The sequence below is a fragment of the Trematomus bernacchii genome, unplaced genomic scaffold (genome assembly GCF_902827165.1).
Source record: "Trematomus bernacchii unplaced genomic scaffold, fTreBer1.1, whole genome shotgun sequence".
Classification (NCBI taxonomy): domain Eukaryota; kingdom Metazoa; phylum Chordata; class Actinopteri; order Perciformes; family Nototheniidae; genus Trematomus; species Trematomus bernacchii.
In genome coordinates, this window is record NW_022987890.1 from 212,501 (window position 1) to 226,771 (window position 14,271).

Consider the following 14,271-nt stretch of genomic DNA (forward strand, 5'->3'; position numbering starts at 1 on the left):
ATGGTATAGATCAACATTTATTCAGAGTCTTCTCCAAGCTGTTTTGAAAATACAAATGTTCATCTCCAAAAATATAGAAATATAAAAATTAATTGATTACAATTTCATGGAGTTTCCCGATGGATGAAAAGTGAAAACGAATGTTTGTTGTCCACAGCTGACGTTAAATTGACTTCTTTCTGCTGATTGATATGACTACACATAGGCTGCATCCCACTTCGGTTAAATTAATTCCTTGCGTTCCTCACTTGCGTCAATTCCCTGCATCTAGTCCCTCCCACCAGGGAAGCATGGAGAGACGCAAGGAAACGTCTGACAGCAGCCAGATCAGTGCATGCGCTGCATCGTCCAATCAGTGAGCGATACACAGTAAGGGGGCGGGGCGAGTGTCTGAGGATTTCACCGGAGGATGGTCTGGTAGTTCCTCGATTATCGCTCCTCCGTTATCACTCCTCGATCCTCGGTCCTCCGGCACAAATAAGGCCACTGGGACGCTACTCAAGATGGCGCAGACAAATCAACTTCCGGTGATACCGAGCCCGAGGAGCGAGGAAATGAAAAATAACCGAAGTGAGACGCACCCAAAGTCCCTTGATCCTCCTTAGCAACGGTCTGCTCTCCTTAGCAACGGTCTGCTCTCCTTAGCAACGGTCTGCTCTCCTTAGCAACGGTCTGTTAGTGAAAATGAACAACCTCTGGACTGTCCGAGTTGACCAATCATAATTAAGTATTCCATTAAACTGTGTAATAATGGAACAATTATGTGTATCTGCCCCTGCTGCACCCTGTGTAAGGTAAAATAAAATAGCAGTTGGATATATTTAGATTGTATACTTTAAGTAAAGTGCGATTGCTGAACATTCACAGCTATCAGAAACAACCAGGGGTTTTATTTAGGGGTTTTATTTGACCAACATGCCTTCATGACTGAGAGAAGCTGTTTGCTCTTCACTGTTTCTCAGTTTAAAAATATGTTTCCCCCTCTTCGTACATATTTGAGAGCCAGCTGGGTTATGACTTTATAAATAAATGTAAGATGAATGTTTCCTTGATGATGTACTGTACCAGCTGAATGAACAGAGGTGACGCCGAGACAAATGCTCTATTTCAGCTCCGCTCCCGTGTATGTCTTTCCTACAGAGCTCTTTTTAAAACCAGGCACATGCAATATGTCAAGAGGAAGTTGGCACATTGACAAAACAGAAGTTATAAACACAACTTTAAATGTGTGGCTCTCTCTGTGACATTTCAGAAACTACAAGGCCCTTTTAGACGTGTTCGGGTGGGTCACTGTATTAAGCAATACTTCATAAAGATTGAATTGTGTTTCTATGTGAGGTAGTCTGAAGGAAAGGGTGTATCATGTGGACAAACAACCTCTTTCTGCTGAAGATATTTTTTCTAGGATTTTAAAGGGGCCTTATTCTGCTGATGTTCAGGTGTATATCAGTATGTAGTGTCTCTACTTTAAAGAGTCCTCTCCTGCTGATGTTCAGGTGTATATCAGTATGTAGTGTCTCTACTTTAAAGAGTCCTCTCCTGCTGATGTTCAGGTGTATATCGGTATGTAGTGTCTCTACTTTAAAGAGTCCTCTCCTGCTGATGTTCAGGTGTATATCAGTATGTAGTGTCTCTACTTTAAAGAGTCCTCTCCTGCTGATGTCCAGGTGTATATCAGTATGTAGTGTCTCTACTTTAAAGAGTCCTCTCCTGCTGATGATCAGGTGTATATCAGTATGTAGTGTCTCTACTTTAAAGAGTCCTCTCCTGTTGATGTTCAGGTGTGTATCAGTATGTAGTGTCTCTACTTTAAAGAGTCCTCTCCTGCTGATGTTCAGGTGTATATCAGTATGTAGTGTCTCTACTTTAAAGAGTCCTCTCTTGCTGATGTTCAGGTGAATATCAGTATGTAGTGTCTCTACTTTAAAGAGTCCTCTCCTGCTGATGATCAGGTGTATATCAGTATGTAGTGTCTCTACTTTAAAGAGTCCTCTCCTGCTGATCTTCAGGTGTATATCAGTATGTAGTGTCTCTACTTTAAAGAGTCCTCTCCTGCTGATGTTCAGGTGTATATCAGTATGTAGTGTCTCTACATGTCTCCATGCTTTAATGTTCAAAAAGCTCTGTATTTTTATCATACTGTCTGTGCTGCAGCACCTCTTTTCACCCTCTGTCTGAAACCAGAGCCCAGTCTGCTCTGATTGGTTAGCTGGCCGGCGATATCCCAGGATTCTTTGTCTTTGCACACCATTCATATGCACAAAAACCTATATAACACACTACAGGAGAGGGAACCCCCCCCCCCCCCAAAAGCATAAAACAGCCCCATTAATTAGCATTGCCCCCTAAAAACATGTCTCCCATGATTATATTTTATTATGTCTCACTTTCTCTCCGTGTGTTTGCAGGTGCTGGAGCTGCAGAAAGAGAGCGGCACGACGGAGGAGCAGAGTCTGGATAAAGAGGCGAGGAAATGGGCGAGTCGCGTGGCCCGAGAATACAAGAGCATCATCCACACACAGCGGGTGAGAACCAGATCACACTGAGGAACACATGAAGCTGTAGGCAGGCCTCAAGAGGGAGATACTGTTAACATATCCTGTTACCCCCCCTGGTCACTTAATCAAATGTGAAACTTTACAGCGTAGATAAAAGGCAAATACAAGATTAAATAAGCACAGGGTATGAAGTTAAGAAGCAGCATTATGAAAGTAAGTAAACATTTAAAACATAAAAAGTGGTAAACTAGCAGCCTGTATTAACATTATTAGTTGTGAAAGTAGATATAAGACATGGTAATTCAGCGTTACTACAGACTTAGGTAGCGAATTAGCCACCACATTTTAACTCTTAAGAAATATGGTGTGTTGTGCAATAACAATATGTACAATATAAAAAAATGTTTCACAAACTCTCATCCTTCTACATTATTCATTATATGCAGTTAATTAAAGTGGAATACTTAGCCATCTCAAATATATGCTATATTACTTTAATACAAATAAAAAATACCCAGGTACACCAATAGTTTGGCATCCTTCAGCCCCACTAAACAAAATCTGAACTACTCTTTAATTAAACCGGTTAGTCCGTTTCCCCGGTTCCTTTATGGACTGTATATAGATGGATGACAATAAAGTCTCTTATCTCTTATCTTTATTATCTCTTAAATGTCATGTCAAAGTGAAACCTGGTCGACGTAATCTGGGTCATTTCCCTAGTAGATCCTGGAGGACACTCATTTCTAAAGCAGGACTGTCGTTCAGGAAAATCCTGCTTTAGAAATGGTTTGCCTATTTGTGACTTGTTTTTAAAAAAGTAGTAAAAAATGAACCTGGAAAGTTCTCCTTTGATTTTACATGGAAGTTGTAAGTCCATAGATCAGTTTATCAATCATTTAACACATCGCCATTTGCTGTCGTATGTTCCTTGTGTGGTTACAAAAACAGCTGTCGTGGCCCATTCTTGTGGGATATCTAAAACTGTGCCACGTCAACAGGGATCCGCTTCTTGACTCGCACGTTAAAAACCATCCACATAAAGCTCTGGAGGCGCTGATTTCTTTGCCTTCCTTGGCCGAATTATTTACTTCCATATATTTAAACAAACAAAATAAACAAAATGGTCAGTGTAACGTGAGGTCAAAGACTGTTCCGATTCCCCGTTCATTGCTGGAGACGATTTCCACATCACGCTCAGTCCCACCCCTTCCTTATATAACAGGTGTGGCTCGCACTAAATCAAAGTTTTCCTCCGAATAATTAATTCGGTACTAATACATAAATGGAAAGAATATATTAAGATCTAAATTAATAAGAAAATAATACACTCATTGTCAACACAGAAAATGGCTCTAACAACAGCGGAACATAACATTAACTGTGTTACTTTAGTTGGTGTAAGGTTATTTCTCATTGTTGGAAGTAGCAATGCACCAAATGCCAATTCTATAAATAATGCATCAGGTGCGGAGTAGTGGTGAGGATCAATAGAAACAAAACAGGCACTCACAGATGTCCTGTCTTTTGTTCTTGTTTATTTTTGCTTGAATTTCTTCACATTTTGACAAATTAGCATCAGTGAAAATATGTTAAATAAACTTTGTGATGATTCTCAGACAATTCTTATATTCTTTCTCTTTGATTTTAAGCAGATTTACGGATGTTAAAACAGGGATCCCGCGGGGTCTTAAAAAAGTCTTAATTTTGATAATCAGAATTTAAGGCCTTAAAAAGTCTTAAATATGATCAAAAAAATAAGAAAGGTCTTAAATATGATTTAGAAGGTCTTCAAAATGATGGGATTTGAAAGGTACTTCTGTGTTGCGATCGCGTCTAAATGTGTTTTGGGGGAAATGTCCGGGCTGCAAAGTAACCAGTACGGCAAGAGCCTTTCAGTTCCCCTCAACAATCTGTATTGAAATAAATCAACATGGAACCAGTAATCACTAACTTTGTTTTCCCCTGGCCCCTTATCGGAGAACACCCAGCTAGTAACCTAGCAACCAACCAAGCTTCAGCTAGCGGCAGTCAGAAGCTCAGGTATCTTCGAATCTACTTACAAATAAATATGGGGACGTGTAAGTTCAACCGTATTTGGTTGGAAAACATCGAATTTAGTGCTTGGTTGAAACCAGTGGAGGGGAATGTGTTTGAAGCCCGCTGCACCTTTTGCAAACAAAATTTGTGTTTGTTTTGCTAATGCAGCGTTAGCTAGTGCAGCGTTAGCTAGTGCAGCGTTAGCTAGTGCAGCAGCTCCCACCGGGGGACCTCCGGGCGACGTTTGGGTCTACGTCAACCGTTAAAAGCGGAGGTGCTGTGGACGCTAAATACCAATCATACAGCATGAAGGCAGCAGAGCTCTGAATATAGCTCTTGTCACACACACACACACACACACACACACACACACACACACACACACACACACACACACACAGATACACACACACACTTTTTGTCTAACACAGTTCTGTGTACTGTTATGCTGTTATGTTCAGTCATCGTTCTCATGTTGAATGAAAAATGAAAATGAATACATTTACTTTGTAAGTAATTATGGGAAGTATTTCTTCTTTCATAGCAATTTTCCTTCATACTTTCTTGCCGTGAAATAGGTCCTAAATTCTATTCAAAGTGGTCTTAAAAAGTCTTACATTTGAGTTGGTGAAACCTGCAGGAACCCTGTAAAATGTATTGAAGGAAGTTGCCAGTGTGTTAATGACTAACGAATATATTTTTCCACTACACTGGAATTTGTCCTTTACTGTAACCACGTAGGTTAGTTTGATATTAATAAGCCTGGGATCATAAAATCATGACCCATGTGTGAAGGAAAATATGATGGAGCGATGCAATACAGGATAAGACTTCCTTATCATTACTTAATTGTCACCCATTCATTTTATTGTGAACAGGTGAAGATAAGGAATTGCATGACCTTTATTTTCCAGCAAACAAGGATTAATCAGGAAATGAGTCTCTCTCTCAGAATCCATATCCGGTTTATTGTCAAGTAGCTTTTTATTACACAGAACTGGCTTTGCTGTTTTGATACATATCATAAATATAGTGAGAGAAAATGCCATTTAAAAAAAATATTAAAAGTAGGGTAGGTAATTTTGGAGAAACCGGCTCGAGTGTGCTAGAATTTGAAAATACACAGCCGGAGAAAATCTGCCACTTCCTCACAGAGCCCCTCCTCCAACACACACGAACGCACACATGACCAATGAGGGCACGAGATAAGTTTGTGCACAGATGGAAGGCTGACAGGCAGGTAGGCCATCCAGTTATTTTAGCCGGGCCGGCTCAGATGATTGGTCGTGCTTTTTACAGTACTACAGCTTCCACAGATGATATTTATTTATGGATTTTTTGTCAAAGCACTTCAGATATTCATTGCTATCGGGATGTTAAGAGCATTCCATGGAATATAACAACAAGTGTATCTCGAGCCGGTTTCTCAAAATTACCTACCCCACCTTTAAATAAAACGTAAAATATATCTAAAATAAAATGGAAGTGCTATTCACATGAAGTTCAAAATAAATATGTAATGCAAAGAAATAAAGTCCCAAAGATGTTCGTTAATGAAGTTTCTCTCGTGTAAAATGTCTTCAATACATAGATTTAATTATTATTATTGGGTTTAAGTCCTGTGTTTTTATAACTGTATGATGACATTGGTATTTGTTGTGATGTGTTTTCAGGCTATGGAGGGATACGGGACGCAGGAGTCTACAGAGCAGAACAACACTGAGCTGGAGACCAAGATGGAGGTCGCCAGGCAGAGTCTCCGGAGGGCAGAGGTAATGTGTGTGTGTGTGTGTGTGTGTGTGTGTGTGTGTGTGTGTGTGTGTGTGTGTGTGTGTGTGTGTGTGTGTGTGTGTGTGTGTGTGTGTGTGTGTGTGTGTGTGTGTGTGTGTGTGTGTGTGTGTGTGTGTGTGTGTGTGTGTGTGTGTGTGTGTGTGTGTGTGTGTGTGTGTGTGTTGTGTGTGTGTGTGTGTGTGTGTGTGTGTGTGTGTGTGTGTGTGTGTGTGTGTGTGTGTGTGTGTGTGTGTGTGTGTGTGTGTGTGTGTGTGTGTGTGTGTGTGTGTGTGTGTGTGTGTGTGTGTGTGTGTGTGTGTGTGTGTGTGTGTGTGTGTGTGTGTGTGTGTGTGTGTGTGTGTGTGTGTGTGTGTGTGTGTGTGCTGAATGTGGCCCCAGTGCTCCCTCTAGTGGTTAAACAGATGAAATGACACAGACTAGGGTCAAATACTTCTGTGCTACAATCCAATGTTGTATCCAGGGTGTTCCTGAAATGCAAAAATGCATAACTTGTATCATTGCTGTGAAACAAAACAAAAACTGAAGTGTAAGAGAGACAATAAATGTTAACTTTAAGCTAATTAACTCAAAATGTAAGCCAAACATTACAGCTATAAGTAACACGCATAGAACTATTGTTTCAGCATGTTGTCATGTTTTATTGATTTATCTTGCAGACGGTGAAAGTGAAGGCGGAGGCTCGTCTGGAGTTGCTTCGGCTGGCGGGTATTGCCGTGGAAACGTGGCTGAAGAGCGCCATGAACCAAGTGATGGAGGAACTGGAGAACGAGCGCTGGAACAACCTCAATACCCATGATCCTTCACTCTCTGTAAGACACACAACTACACAACTCTTACACATTATTTTTCATATTTGTAACCTCTTTTTGGTGTCATCAAACTCTCTCTGTTGTAAGGCAAGGCATGGCAAGTTTATTTATACAGCACCTTTCAGCACACGGCAACCCAACGTGCTTTACAAAATGAAATAAAATACATTTAAGAACAAATACAGTGGAAGCACATTATAAAAAGGCATTTAAAAAGCAAAGATAATCAAATAAACCCAACAGGTATAAAATACATGGATAAAAAGCCATACTGCAGTTTGAGTTTGAACAACTCATCCAAATGCAGCGTCAAAAAGATACGTTTTTAATCTCGATTTTAAAAGTATCAACAGTTGCAGCTGACCTGCAGGATTCAGGCAGTTTGTTCCAGATGGTCGGGGCATACAAACTAAACGCTGCTTCTCCATGTTCAGTTCTGACTCTTGTAGCAGAGAGCAGACCCGTCCCAGAAGACCTGAGACTCCTGGATGGTTCATACTTCTGCAGGAGATCGTTAATATAATTTAGTGCTTTAAAAACCAGCAATAGTACTTTAAAATCAATTATTTGGCCGACTGGAAGCCAGTGTAAAGACTTCAGAACTGGACTGATGTGATCCACTCTGTTAGTGTCAGTGAGGACTCGAGCAGCGGCGTTCTGAATCAGCTGCAGCTTTCTGATGGATTAGTGAGACCTGTGAAGACACCATCGAGTCTACTGAAGATAAAAGCATGGACAAGCTTTTCTAAATCCTGCTGTGACATTAGTCTTTTAATCCTAGATATATTCTTCAGGTGATAGTATGCAGACTTAATAACTGACTGTTAAAATTCAGGTCTGAGTCCATCACTACACCTAGATTTCTAGCTTTATTCGTTGTTTTGTAGTCGGCCGACTGAAGCTCTGCGATTACTTTTAATCGTTCCTCCTTTGCTCCAAAAACAATAATCTCAGTTTTCTGTTTGTTCAGTTGGAGAAAGTTCTGAGTCATCCAGTCATTGATTTGTTCAATGCACTTGCTCAGTGTTGTAATCGGAGAATAGTCTCCTGGTGTAATTTTTAAATAAATCTGGGTGTCATCTGCATAGATGTGATAACTGTTTTTCATAATTTGAGCCAGTGGTAACATATAGATATTAAAAAGCAAAGGTCCTAAGATGGAGCCTTGAGGAACCCCGCATGTCATATTTGTCAACGCTGATGTGTAGTTGTCTATAGAGACAACGTTTTTTCTGTCCTTTAAAGGTCACCTATCATGCTAGTTGTAGGCAATAGCATAGGTCTCAGATATATACAAATATATAAAAAACATGTCTCTGAAGTGTTTTGCTCAAAATACCAAACAGATCACCCATTCTAGCCATGCCTCATATCCCTCTATTTCACTTCCTGTTTCAAAAGTGCTGATTTGGGGTATAAAGGTTAAAAAAATGTTTTATATAAAATCAAAAAGGAGGGGTCTGAGCTCATGCGGGACCCGGCAGCTACTGTCTAAACTAAATACTGCCGTGATGAAGCGCCATATCATGGATTATCAAGGATTCTCTCTGAAACAGTATGGAGCTCAAAGGCTTTCTCTCTTGCCGGTTATACCACAAGGTGAGTTCCTTTTTATTTCCTGCTTCTTCACACACATGCTCTCCAGTACAGGTTAGCTCTGAGTGTTAGCGATGCTAATGTAAACACCGACCATATTACGTCCAAAACAGTCAGGCATTGTTTCTGATAGCAACGTTTCTGATTGGGCCGTGGGTCCACATTTCAGATATTACGTCATATCGGACGCAAATCTGGATCAGCTCCGTTGTTCCCCCGTTTTTAGAGATTTGGGTACGGAGGAAAAGAGAGAGGGTTTTATTTTCTGACGCTGCGTGAGTTCCCCGACACACCGGGGACACATTATGTATAAAGGACATCAAAAAGTGCATTTTGCATGATAGGTCCCCTTTAAGTAGGAACCAAACCAATTTAGAACTGTTGCCTGAAACTCCCATCCCAGTTTTCTAGTCGGTCTAGCAATATGTTGTGGTCGACTGTATCAAACGCAGCGCTGAGATCTAATAATACTAACACTGATATTCTGCCACTGTCTGTGTTTAAATGGATGTCATTTAAGACTTTAACAAGAGCAGTCTCAGTGCTGTGGTTTGGTGGAAAGCCTGACTGGAACACATCAAAACCGTCATTTAAAAGCATGAAATTACTCAGCTGTTGAAAAACTACTTTTTCAATAATTTTGCCTAAAAAAGGAAGGTTTGGCCGGTTGTAACCATAAGAGTGCAAATAATCAAGGTTCAAGGTTCTTTATTCAGTCATACGAACATAGCTACAGTGTAGTTATGCCGATGAAAATCTTGTGTCACAGACTGACTGGATTGTGATCAGTTCCATATAATATCTTTCATATTCCTGCAGGGAACGGCGGATTTGGAGCGAGAGGACGAGGAGGAGATGGAGGACAGCGGGGACGTTTTAGACGACAGCAGCTCGAGTCCCTCCAGCACCTTGAAGAACTATCCGCTCACCTGCAAAGTCCTCTACTCCTACAAGGTACAGTAGAAAACACAATAGTGGGAAAAATGGGTTGTTTTTTTGTAACATTCATCACATTACACAAACACAACCGAACATTCCCAACATTAGACATATGGCAGATTACAAAATAATGCTAACAAATCTATAAAATAAAAAGTATCCAGTTGCTAGAAATCATTTCGCTTTCAGTTTAGTTTTTTAACAAATGCTGTTTCCTTGTTTGCAGTCGTCGCAGCCAGATGAGCTGACCATCGAGGAGCAGGAGATCTTGGAGGTCATTGATGACGGAGACATGGAGGACTGGGTCAAGGTGCGCTAAATATACATTCACTAATTCAAGTTAAGCATGTTTGATATCAAGCTAAAAGGGCTATTCGTTTAGAATTGGAAGTATAATGTCTCAGAAGTATGTAGCTACTAAATACACAAAAGTACTCGGTTGGATATCCCTGCTGCAGAATATTTCAACCCGAGCTCATTGTGTTTATTTGATGACGTTTGCTGTGGACTTTCCCACTGAAAGTCAAAGTCAACTTAATTATCAATCTTTCAGTTTGTGTGTAGAGCAGGGACGTACACAGACATTTTAGGGGGCGGGTGCTCAAGTGATAAAAAGGGCACTTCCCATAATCAGTTATTTAAAAAAAAGTTAAATATAGTTGCACATCTCTGACTTATGGCGCAGTTCCACTGCAGCGCGGAGCTCGCTTTAAGCGTGCCGTGTCGTGCCGTCCCCTTTTTTGGTTGTGCTTCCACTAGGCCTAGTTAAGGCACGGCACAGCGCGGGGCCACTTTTTCACCTCTTTTCTGGCCCTAGAAAATTGTGGTTCTATCGGGGCCAACAAACAGGGCTGAGTCGGGCTGAGTATGCTAAACTAGAGAGAGGAGCGCTGGCAAGAGGGCTAGAATTACAACAAGATGGACATATTTGACCGTGATTTAATTGTAATACACGTTTCAAAATGATGCCGAAGTAACAACATACTGATACCGGTTAGTAAAAACCATGAATTAATGCTTTGTCAAGTCTGCAGACAGACGGCAGGGGAAAAACCTTTTAAAATGCGTGTTTTTCTAGATGGAGATTGGCTAAGCTAACGCAGTATATGCTCCGACCGTCCACACTCACAACAACGGCCTATACAGACATAAATAAAGCAGCGACTGTATTCACCATGACACAGGCAGTCTGTGGTGTGTACTTGTTTAACTTTTGTCGAGTTTCTGAACATATATAAGGAGCTGTGAGCTCTGAGTGCTCACAGCTAACGGCTGTGTTGTGTTTCTGGATTTCTCATTGAAGATGACGTCACGGCTCCGCCTACACTGCGTTACTATAGTAACTACCCCAGTTCCTAAACTGTAATGGAAGCGCAGCATGAAGTGAGTCGGCCCTGTTAAGGCCCAACGCGGCCAAGCCGTACCGAGCCGTACCGAGTGTGGCCGAGGCCGACCGTGTAGTGGAAATGCGCCATTACTGACCAATTTATTTGAATACCCTCACACTCACGTAATTGTTTAATACTCAGCAGAATTCTACAAAATAATCAGCTAACACAGAGACAATGGTCTTCTTTAGTATTCACTACACACAAGAGCAGACAACAAACTAGTACAATGAATAGTTATTAAATGAGCAGCCAACAATCAAAATTCTGAAGTTACTGTTTAAGGACATTCCAGGCAAAAAGATCGTTTTTTCATGTACTTGTTATTTTGGTCTATTTTGCTTCCATGTTTTCTTTCACTCTAATGGAAATAAAACTTCCAAGAAACATATAAATGGTGTTCGTTTTACTACCATGTCTGAATTCTAAGCTAATCTGCATTTAAACATAACATTTCCGGGGAAAATACTGACTTGACGTAAGTAACTATCTGGGGAAGTTGTGAGGTGATATGTTTTTTAGTTTGATCCTTTTCACCTGAAATGCCTCGGTAACTGCATGCACATTAGCGCTACGGAACTTCACAGTCTAATCTCCCGACCTGATATTTTGTATTCAATCAATATATTTCTGCAAAGGGAAACTGTGCGCAAACAGCAGTAGATATATATTCATTTATACAAATATTTAAAAAAGGGCAGGGGCTCAAGCCCACTTTGATGTCTATGTGTGCACGTGCCTGGTGTAGAGAGATCGAAATACCGTTTCCCACAATCCCGAATACAAAAATACAAATATATATAAAAATATGTATAGAAATATGTATATACCTATATACAATCAACAGACACATTTATTTTTATATTTATTATTTATTAAGACATAAATAAAAGCAATCAATATATACAAAATAACAGTCACTTCAATATCTTTGAGAAATGTACATTAGTGCAAGATTGTCCATAGCAGCGTAAAAAGTGTCTGGTGCTGGATTTGAGTGTCTGTGTGGGGTGTTAAAGTCCAGTGGAGGGAGGGGGGAGAGTTCAGCCTCCTGACAGCCTGGTGGGAAAACTGTTCTTTAGTCGGGTGGTGCTCGACCTCGGCTTGAAAGTGTATATTTTCTGCATTTTCTCCAGGCCAGAAACCGCAGTGGGCTGGTGGGCTACGTCCCGGAGAAATACCTGCAGCTGCCCTCCTCCAACAGTCTGCTCAGCATGCTGCAGGCTCTCGCTGCTCTGGACGCTCGCTCTCACTCCTCCAGTAATTCCACCGAGCCGGAAACTGAACTCCCAACAGGATCCGTCAACGGAGACTCCAGCGGTGAGGGAAAAATTATGTTTTCATATTCCATTTAGTCCTATTTTCTGTTAGAAAAATATCACTTGTCCCCGGCTTGAGCTTCAATCTCAGGATCCATGTATCTGTGATCCTCTCCAGAATGGAAGTAGTCATCACATACAGAGCATCAACTAGTTCCTGAACAGTGTCCTTCACATGCTGATATCCAAGAGAGGGAGTTACACAGTCACAAGATGGAGGAATAGAAAGCAGTATTCAATGTTTACTTCAGATTAGCTCCACGTCAGAAATGATCATGCTTGTCATATGTCTATCTCCATAGAGGCTGAATCATCATGTTAATCACATAGCTATCATATGCCTCAAACAGTCCTGATGCTCTTCTAGGTAATCATACATCCTGTCATGTTCACAGCTACAGTTGGGATACCTTTGTTATCATGTGTACTCTGATATTGGAAGAGTACATTCAGTATTTTCCCAACAGTTTCTCAACCTGTCCTCCTCTTGCTGCAGTGTCGTTTGCGAAGGCGCTGTACGACTACGCGGGACAAACAGAGGACGAGTTGTCGTTTCCGGAAGGCGCCATCATCCGGATCCTGAGCAGAGAAACCCACGAGGACGACGGTTTCTGGGAGGGGGAGTTTAACGGGGTTGTTGGTGTTTTTCCCGCCGTCCTAGTGGAGGATCTGACTTGCGGTAGCGAGAACGGAGACGGACAAAAAGATGGCGGCAGTGCACAGGTGTGTTGGAAGTAGTCTCTTAGTCGAGACCACCTTATCCGAGACCAAGACATTACCAAGACCGGAGAGTACCAAGACAAGACCAAGACATTACCAAGACAGGAGAGTACCAAGACCAAGACATTACCAAGACTGGAGAGTACCAAGACCAAGACATTACCAAGACCGGAGAGTACCAAGACCAAGACATTACCAAGACCGGAGAGTACCAAGACCAAGACATTACCAAGACCGGAGAGTACCAAGACCAAGACATTACCAAGACCGGAGAGTACCAAGACCAAGACATTACCTAGACCGGAGAGTACCAAGACCAAGACATTACCAAGACCGGAGAGTACCAAGACCAAGACATTACCAAGACTGGAGAGTACCAAGACCAAGACATTACCAAGACCGGAGAGTACCAAGACCAAGACATTACCAAGACCGGAGAGTACCAAGACCAAGACATTACCTAGACCGGAGAGTACCAAGACCAAGACATTACCAAGACCGGAGAGTACCAAGACCAAGACATTACCAAGACCGGAGAGTACCAAGACCAAGACATTACCAAGACCGGAGAGTACCAAGACCAAGACATTACCAAGACCGGAGAGTACCAAGACCAAGACATTACCAAGACCGGAGAGTACCAAGACCAAGACCAAGACTTTAAGAGGGCGAGACCGAATCAAGACTGGAACCAGACTAGTGTGAATCCAACACTACATGATACACTTACAATACCATGTGTAAGATACCAGAGTCAATTTGATCTGAAAGACACACATACATAAGATATAAATTCAACTTCATCATATTTATTGAAAAAGTTATCCTTTTCATATAAAAACAGTAACATAATATAAAACATCATAATATATATGTTTCGGTGTATAGGTCTAAGCAACAAACAAAAAACAAACCAACCAACCAGGTGTGTAGACAAACACACACAGGATGAAGGAAAACCCTTTAACACAAACACACACACACACACACACACACACACACACACACACACACACACGCACACACATTCTCTCTCACACTCAGGAGTTTGCGCTCAGTGAAAGCCCTGTAAGCTAGCCACACACACACACACACACACACACACACACACACACACACACACACACACACACACACACACACACACACACACACACACACACACACACAC

At 41.4% G+C, this 14,271-nt stretch overlaps 1 protein-coding gene across 1 annotated transcript in view; it reads left to right on the top strand.

The window, feature by feature from the left end:
- Positions 1 to 14,271, top strand: part of LOC117469901 (F-BAR and double SH3 domains protein 2-like) — a 50,986-nt gene that overhangs the window by 30,916 nt on the left and 5,799 nt on the right. The window contains 7 exon segments of the mRNA XM_034114371.1: positions 2,409 to 2,525; positions 6,212 to 6,310; positions 6,986 to 7,138; positions 9,554 to 9,688; positions 9,900 to 9,983; positions 12,198 to 12,381; positions 12,877 to 13,103. Of these exon segments, the coding sequence (XP_033970262.1) occupies positions 2,409 to 2,525; positions 6,212 to 6,310; positions 6,986 to 7,138; positions 9,554 to 9,688; positions 9,900 to 9,983; positions 12,198 to 12,381; positions 12,877 to 13,103 (999 nt within the window).